General features: G+C 44.4%; 1 protein-coding gene across 1 annotated transcript in view; it reads left to right on the top strand.

Moving 5' to 3' along the window:
• DNAH2 (dynein axonemal heavy chain 2) overlaps positions 1-9,093 on the top strand; it is a 158,637-nt gene that overhangs the window by 82,778 nt on the left and 66,766 nt on the right. The window contains exons 20-27 of the mRNA XM_030886521.2: positions 478-523; positions 879-1,042; positions 2,093-2,254; positions 2,357-2,460; positions 3,704-3,860; positions 4,259-4,341; positions 4,454-4,634; positions 5,555-5,693. Coding sequence (XP_030742381.1) covers positions 478-523; positions 879-1,042; positions 2,093-2,254; positions 2,357-2,460; positions 3,704-3,860; positions 4,259-4,341; positions 4,454-4,634; positions 5,555-5,693 — 1,036 coding nt within the window. The remainder of the gene's footprint in view (positions 1-477; positions 524-878; positions 1,043-2,092; positions 2,255-2,356; positions 2,461-3,703; positions 3,861-4,258; positions 4,342-4,453; positions 4,635-5,554; positions 5,694-9,093) is intronic.

The raw sequence follows: 9,093 nt of genomic DNA, 5'->3' as shown, positions 1-9,093 counted from the left end.
CTGCACCCTGGTCCAACCATCAGAAAGCAAGAGACCGGAGAACTAGAAAGGCGAGGCTCACAGAGCCATTTATCCCTCCGCCCTTCAATTAACCCCACATGTGTTTATCGGCCAGGTTGGCACAATAAACAAACTACCTCGAGCATTAACTCCCCAATACCTCCTCCCTCTCGCACCAAGTAACCACTAAGTTTTCTGATTAGCATTGGCCTATTCTAGGTATTTCATGTAAGTGAGGTTAGACAATATTTGTCCTTTTGTGTCTGACTTATTTCACTTAGCATAATGTTTTAAGATTCAACCATGGCGTAGCATGTAAGAGAACCCCATTTCTCTTTCTGTCTTAACAACACTCTGTTGTATGGATAGGCCACATTTAGTTTACTCACTCCTCTGTTGGTGGACAGAAGATGTTTTCACATTGTGACTGCTGCGAATAATGCTGCAGTAAACAGTAGTGTGCTTCTTTTAACCTAGCCCTTCACGAATTGGAAGAAGCTCCAAAGGTATGGGTTCTGGGAAGGTGAGGACAAGGATGAACAGAGGAAGGATGGGGTGTGGGGAAGGGAGCGAGCTGTGACAACTTAGGGTTTCTGTCAGAAGCAGGAGAAGATGAGCACACCATGATAGTCTGTTGTCAGGGGAAAGGCAGCACCCCTGATTACCATTCCCATTTTTTCCTATCCACTTCCCATATCTCAGGTATTTCTGATTCTTGAGCCACATTTGCTAAAATTAAACAGTTCTTCCAGGGGGTCCCATGTGAGGGGAGAAGTGAGATTTATCCACAGAGAACTCGGGGTGCCATTATAGTCCTTTCTGGAGCCACTGGCCATGGCTGGGAATCTGAGCTTTGCTTCATCTTGACTCCCCCCCAGGTCCCTTTACTAGCCAAGTTGGGCACATGTCTGCCCTCGAACAGATCACACAAGTGCGGGCCATGCTGACGACCATGCGGGATGAAGAAAGCTCCCTCCGAAACAACTTGGGCATCTTCAAGATTGAGCAGCCGACCTCCAAGGACCTCCAGAATTTGGAGAAGGTGGTCTGCTGAACCAAGCTCCCCTGGTAGCCAAGGCTAAGGGGTCAGGAGACAGGAGCGTGGGGTCGGAGGGTCCGGGAAAATAATGGGGACCAGGGAGATGGACGCCTGCGGGTATTCCTCTTCTTTTTTAATCGATGTAGTATTCACATAAGACTAGCCCCTTGTGAAATGTCCCATTCAATGCCCTTGTTGTATTCAAAATAGTGTGCAGCTATTGCCACAATCTATTTCCGGAACATTTTCATTGCCCCAGAATAGGACCCCCATACTCATTAAATGCTCATTTCCGATTCTGCCCTCCGCTCAGCCTTGGCAACCAGTAGTCTACTTTCTGTCTATGGATTTGCTCTTCTGGACATTTCAGATACTTGAGAGAGTGTCCTGTCAGTGGTCTCTGTGTCTGATGCTCATTTTTCACTCAGCATGCTTTTCAAGGTTCTTCCATGCTGTAGCATGTAGCAGGACTTCACTCATTTTTAGGTTTGAATAATATTCCCAGTATAAGGATGTGTACCACAGTTAGTTCATCCATTATCAACCTACGGACATTTGGGTGGTTTCCACCTGTTGGCTATTTTGAATGGTGCTTCTAAGAATATTCCTGTATGGATATCTGTTTGAATCCTTGCTTTCAAGTCTTTTGGGTGTATACCCAGAAGCTCAAACTCTGGGCCACATAGTAGTTGTGTGTTTAACTCTTTTCTATTCTCACACACATTGTCCATGTGTGTAGCTTGCCCCACCTACTTGCCAACGCTTGTTACCTTTTGTTTTCATATGTACTGTAGCCATCCTCCTGAATATAAAGGGGTATCTCATTATGACTTTGATTTGCATTTCCCGAATGGCTGCTGATGTTGACTATTTTTCAGACTGCTTTGGCTTCAGGAATTTTTAAGGAAAAGGAGTGAAGAAAACTTAAGAACAAAGGAGATAGCTTTGTTAGCTGGAGGAAAAAACTTCTCCAAATGAGAGAGTCTTTTATCAGGGAGGAAGAGGGGACAAGCCCAGAACTCGTACCTCCCCTTTTCCCTCCGGGCCATACAGGAGCTCGATGCTCTCCAGCAAGTCTGGGAGATCACACGGGACTGGGAGGAGAACTGGAACCAGTGGAAGATGGGCCGGTTCCTGACCCTGCAGACAGAGGCCATGGAGACCATGGCCCATGGGCTATTCCGCCGGCTCACAAGACTCGCTAAAGAGTACAAGGTGTGTGGGGAGAGGATAGGGGCAGCAGGAGGTAAGCCTTTCTAGGGAGGGAGCGCTAGGCAGAGATTGTTGGCTCTTCTGATGCTGCCCATTTTTGCTCAGGACCGGAACTGGGAAATTATTGAGACCACGAGATCGAAGATCGAGCAGTTTAAGAGGACGATGCCCCTCATAGCAGACCTACGGAATCCCGCCCTCCGAGACAGGTGAGGCTGCGCCGGGGCTCCCGGAAGGCTGCAGTGTGCCCGTCCCCTGCGAGGTTGTTCGTAACTCTCTCTTCTCCTCTGTCCACAATTAGGTCTGGAAGAAGCCTCCTAGGATTGGCTGCTATCCTGTTCCTCACACTATTATAGGCTAACCCGCCTTTCTGACAGCTGTTCTCTGCCCACCCACCCCCAGCCCCCTTCTGCTCTACTTTCCTCTGGTCTATGATTAAGAAGGTTCCCCGCATGGTAAACAACTTATGCTCAACCAGTAACCCAGTGGGGAGTAGTTCTTACTCACCTAATGGTGGCACGGAAAAAAGTCCTGGCTGCCTGAGTCCAGGAAGAATCCAGCCAAGAAAAGCCGATAGGGCTCAGTTCTAGTCTGTCAGGTGTGGGGTCACCGTGGGTCAGAATTGACTTTACGGCGGCAACAAGCTTATATGCCTTTGGTTGTATAGAAATTTTTATCTCGATAGAGACAACAATATAACTTTGCTCTCTTATGAGTTTTGTTTTTTTATCTCTTGTTTAAGAAGGCTCTCCCTATCCCAAAGCTATCATTACATTCTCTGAATACCTTCTTCTAGTCCTTTATAATTTTGTTGTTAAAGTTTAACTCTTTCAATGCACCTGAAATTTATTACTTGATGGAAGAGGCACTCCCAACCACTGGGAAATATCAAATAGAATTAACTATTGCATAAATGGCGTTTTAATCATTATCTATCCATTTAGGATAAAACAATGATTTTTTTGCATTACATCTGATATGGTTTTCAGAATGCTTTTAATGTTTCACTTATAAGTATCACGTAATTAAGTATACTACTTTGCGTAAGTTACTTAACCTCTCTAAGCCTCAGTCACCTCATCTGGAAATGGAAGAATAATTCCTAATTTATAGTTGTCCTAAGAATTAAATTAGGTATTTCATGTAGAGCACTTAGCTGAGGGCATGGTATATAGGAAACCTGCAGTTCATTTAACGACTATGCGCCTTTCGGTCTTAGCTCCATCCCCAGAGAATTGCCTCTTTAGAGGGAGTCAGCTCAATTTCTGTATTCCCCATAGTGTCTAAAATGGCATCTTAGAGCCTATTTAGCGACAATCTGTGGAATCATGAATGAATAAGTACATGACATTAGACTAACCCAGTGAGAGAAAGCTTGGGGAGTGATGTTACTGTCTCCTAGTAGACCTTAGCGTCTGGCCTCCTGCACCGACATTCTGTTCCTGACTGCAGGCACTGGGATCAGGTCAGGGATGAGATCCAGCGGGAGTTTGATCAGGAATCTGAAAGCTTCACCTTAGAGAAGATCGTGGAGCTTGGGATGGATCAGCATGTGGAGAAGATTGGAGAGATCTCTGCTGCAGCAACCAAAGAGTTGGCTATAGAACTGGTATGACAGGATGCACTCCCACTTCCCTACTTCCTAAGCCTCTGGAACAAAGGCTTCCACTTTTCCTTGTCTATGAGCCCCTCCATAGGAGCACTGGTGGTGTAGTGGTTACATGTTGGGCTGCAATCCTTTAGGTCAGCAGTTCGAAACCACCAGTCGCTCCTTGGGAGAAAGACAGGGCTTTCTACTCTTGTAAAGAGTTACATGCTTAGAAACCCACAGTTCTACCTGGTCCTATAGGGTAGCTATGAATTAGCATCAATTCAATGTCAATGTGAGTTTGTTGTTTGTTGTTTGTTTGTTTGTTTTAATTTTTTTTTTTTTATGAGCCTCTCTGGGCCCCTATTCACCATAGGTCTCAATACTTAATTGCTCTTTCTACCAATTTCTCCCCACAGGCATTAGAGAACATTGCCAAGACCTGGAATGCTATCCAACTAGACATTGTGCCCTACAAGGACAAGGGCCATCACCGACTCAGGTAGAGCATGGCTCAGGGCTGCAGGAGAGAGAGCAATTAACCTGGGCTGTAGCGTGGGGACCATGCTTTGGTAGCTGGGGATGGACCGTGATTTCTACTCCTCCTGCTTCAGAGGTACTGAGGAATTGTTCCAGGCACTGGAGGATAATCAAGTGTCTCTGTCCACCATGAAGGCGTCTCGTTTTGTCAAGGCCTTTGAGAAGGATGTGGATCACTGGGAACGCTGCCTCTCCCTTATTTTGGAAGTCATTGAGATGGTGCTTACAGTGCAGCGTCAGTGGATGTACCTGGAGGTCAGGATGCTGTGTTGAGCTCTTCCTACATCCTGTTCTCAGTCCTTTATTTGCCTAGGATCTAGGTTTCTGCCCTGCTCTCCACTACCGTGTCTCCCCTCTGAAATCTTGGCATCTGATTCTCACTAATGAAGTCTAACCTTAACTGCCCTCCTTAGCAAGCCTTTGTTGTTGTTCTTTTTTAAAACATTTTTAAAAATCACTTTATTAGGGGTTCATACCATCCTTATCACAATCCGTACATACATCAATTGTGTAAAGCACATTTGTACATTAATTGCCCTCATCATTCTCAAAACATTTGCTCTCGACTTAAGCCCCTGGCATCAGCTCCCCATTTTTCCCCCTCCCTCCCCGCTCCCTCCTCCCTCATGAACCCTTGATAATCTATGTTATTATTTTGTCATATCTTACATGGTCTGACGTCTCCCTTCACCCACTTTTCTGTTGTCCGCTCTCCAGGGAGGAGGTTATATGTAGATCCTTGTAATCGGTTCCCCCTTTCCAAACCACCCTCCCTCCACCCTCCCAGTATCACCACTCACACCACTGGGCCTGAAGGGATCATCGGCCCTGGATTCCCTGTTTTCAGTTCCCATCTGTACCAGTGTACATCCTCTGGTCTAGCCAGATTTGTAAGGTAGAATTGGGATCATGATAGTGGGGGGCAAGTTGTATGTTTCATCGTTGATATCCTGCACCCTGTCTGGCTCATCTCCTCCCCTCCACCCTTCTGTCTTCTCAGATTTTCATTCCACTCTTCTTGGACCCAGATACATGGCCTCTTATGCTCAGCTTTCCTCCCAGTGCTTCTAATTCTCAGTATGTTTTAATGAACTGTTAGCTTCAGTCTGGGACCAGGGAGCAGAGAATGGAGAATGTGTGAAATTAAACTCGTGCTCCAATTCTTGTCCCCTCAGAATATCTTCATGGGAGAGGACATCCGCAAGCAGCTGCCAAATGAATCAGCCTTGTTTGATGAGGTCAATGCCACCTGGAAGTCGATTATGGACCGGATGAGCAAGGACAACAATGCTCTCCGGAGTACCCACCATCCAGGTGTGGGCTCCAGGTCTCTCGTTCTAACCTAACCTCACGATGTTTCACTTATTGAAAGCACGACCAGTATACCTGGCTCCCATGACAGCTCCCATCACCATTACCACCTATAAGCATTAAGTAATGATAATCCAGCAAATTAATTTTAGCTAATCTATTCGAGTGAAGTGTATGACACAGCTGTTAAGAGCCTAGGATATGGAATCAGACAGATATGAGTTCAAAACTGAACTCATGACTTGCAGCTTGTTTGATCTTGGACATTTTGATACAATGGAAGTGTTAGGATATGCAAAGTTGAGTGACAACATGTATTTTATCAAATTTGCTTCCTCTAAACGATAGTTTCCTTATCTGTAGTAGGGGGGACAATGATAACTATTTCATAGGGTTTTTATACAAATAGTAAAGGAGCATGTGGCACTTAGGGTATAATGTCTAGCAAAACTTGCATGCTCAACTGATAGAACTATTCCCTAGTTCTAAGCCCTATGTGAGAAATCACTCTTCTTTCCCAGTTGATATCACCACATTAAATGAGGTAGTGCCAGTAAAGGAAATAATGCAGATAAAGCACTTATCACATTACCTAGCATCTATTGAATATTTATCTACTCTTAATTACTGTCAGTATTGTATTGGCCTTAACTGTTTATTAGAGTAACGAGTCTTGTTGTAGATGCTTTGGAGACACAGAGAACCAAAGGGAAGAAGAAGACAGGAATGGGGTGGCGGGAGGTACACAGAGCAAGGCTTAACTGACTGCAGTGAGGGGCAAGGGAGTCACGTTCGGCAATGGGCAGTGGGTTTGAGGTGGGGGTGCCAGCCCCCCCCCACTAACCATGCGTTTAATTAACACAGTTGTCTGGTTGAGATATATAAGTATTATATTAAAGTCATCGAGAGCATGAGAGATAAAAGAGATATTACAATAATGGAGTCAGACACACTTCATGGTAGCATTGCTCACCTCAGCCCTGCTTGGTTGTTCCACGTGGAGAGAGGGGGAAGGGAAGGAGGACAAGGGGAAAGGGAAACAGGGGAGGAGAGGGAGCCCAGGAGAGGTCAAGGGAGGAGCAGAGAGAGAGGGAGGGAGAGAGAGGGGGCAAAAGGGCGAGCGACAGAGATCTCTATTGCTAACCCAGGCCTGTATACCTTTTTGGGGGTGTGCAAACCCACTAATTACAGGTAAAGACATATGTCACAGGAAGGGGTTGTACTATAGGTCATACAGCAATGAGAGGGGGTGATCTAGGGACATACACACAATAGGAAGAGGAGGGATTGGGGGTATACATGTGGCAAGATGGGCGGATCCTAGATACAGGATGGCAGCCTAACTTTGGATGTCACAGAGCCGTTTGACCCATTCCCTGGCTCAACTGATAGAGACCATTATCGGTGGGGTGTGAACTCCACCTACAGGAACCAAATGATGACTGTGGGCCTGTCCATTGTCCTTGAACAGCAGGGAGTGAGGCCTACTTTGTAGTCTGGTGACTAACTGCCTTCAGGGAGGATGTCTGTAAGCATCTGACCTCCCCCCACAGGGCAGCTACAAGACTATCCTGGGGAGAAAGTTCTGGTAGCGAGTATGGAGGGAGGACTTTTAAATCTTGCTTAGGTGTAGTCTAACAATTCTTATTTTCCAAGAACCTTGAGTATATACATTAAAAAAGAAAATCTTTTAACTTTAAACCTTTTGATAAAATGTAAGTGTTATGCTATGCAAAGTTGAGTGACAACATATATTTGATCAAATTTGGGATAACTAAAAAAAATACATAACTTAAGCAAAGCCATAAAAAAAATCTATCTCTTGTTAACCACACAAGATAAATACATCCCATTCATTGCTACTGAGCCTCCCAGGGGTCACTCAGGTGGTCGGTCCCTTTAAAGCCTGGTGATTCTGCTTGAAGGCATGAGAGTCACCTCAGAGTGCTGAGTCATGGACAGCCATACTTTCTTCAGAATACTAGAAACTGAGGACCAGGGAATGAACTGGGCAAAATTTAGGTATGGGAGGAAACACAGATTATCGAGAACTTAAAAAGAAGCATTGTATTTTGTATCTTGAATTATTCTTTGAGGTGGATGCTCTTACCATTGTTAAGACAAAGAGATAAAAGCTCAAGGAGGTTGGAAGCAGGCTAGCAAATGAAAGAACTGCGGTCGGAATGGCCTTTCAGCTCCTGGTCTAGCGTCTTTGCTAGGTCATGTGGGATGTTGGATATGTATCTCAATCTGTGATTTAACTTGGCTTGTAGATAGCTAGAACAATTTCTAATTTTCAGAAGCTCTTGCATGACCATCAGAGCACCAAATTCTTCTTTTAAAAATGGTCTTATTGGCATATACATCACATATCATATAATCATTCAGTCATATTAAGATGAATGGTACAATTGTCACCACAATCAATATCAGGACATTTTTCTTCTCAAACTCATTGTTGTTAACACTCTGCCCTGCCCCTAGGTAATTATTAATCCAGTTACTGTCTCTGTAGTTTACCCATCCTGGATTGTGCACACAGAAAACCATACAAAACACCAACTAGTAGCAAGCAAACACATGAAAAGACCCAACAATCATGACAAAACAAAACAAAATTTTCAATAGAAAAGAAAGCAGAAAACATTAAAAATGGAAATGACTTTAAAATGGTTCAAAAGGGAGATCAAATGATAAGGCATGATATTTTAACCTAACTACATCTGCCATCATCGGCTTTGCAGTGCTCTCTGTCTGATAGCAAGGCTACTCACATCCTTGCGATAGGGTCAGAGAGAAGTCACTGGAGCTTCATCCATGTGGGGGCCCTGCAAATGGATTTTGGCCTTCCGTTGTCCACCGTAGCCTTCTGCAAACGTGTGCTCAGAATTCAAACTCTGATAGCATTCCCTCCTTTGCATTTGGATCCTATTATTTATAACCCTTGGATCACACAGGTTGGTGTGCTTCTTCCATATGAACCCAGTCAACATCTCACTTAGATGGCTATTTGTTTAAAGACAAATCTTTAGAAATAGAGGAAAGAACGAGGTGGCAAAGGACATTTATAGAGGTCTAAATACAGGCATGTACATATGTAAATATATTTCTACATAATGATAGGGAAATAGATCTATGTACATATATTTATATGTTAAGTATTAAGGTAGCAGGTGGACATTGGGCCTCTACTCAAGTACTCCCTCAACACAAGAACACTTTGTTCTAATAACCTGGTATTCTGTGATAGTCACCTACCTGACATGATCACTGAAGGCAAAATGGGTACAGAAGCAAATGTGGTGAAGAAAGCGGATGGTGCCCGGCTATCAAAAGATATAGAGTCTGTAGTCTTAAAGGCATGAAGGTAAACAAGCAGCCATCTAGCTGAGAAGCAACAAAG

This window comes from Echinops telfairi, unplaced genomic scaffold, assembly GCF_000313985.2.
Source record: "Echinops telfairi isolate 266 unplaced genomic scaffold, ASM31398v2 ScPeMD7_2010;HRSCAF=2546, whole genome shotgun sequence".
Classification (NCBI taxonomy): domain Eukaryota; kingdom Metazoa; phylum Chordata; class Mammalia; order Afrosoricida; family Tenrecidae; genus Echinops; species Echinops telfairi.
Note: the sequence above shows the minus strand (reverse complement) of the source record. Positions and strands in the feature narration are given on the sequence as shown.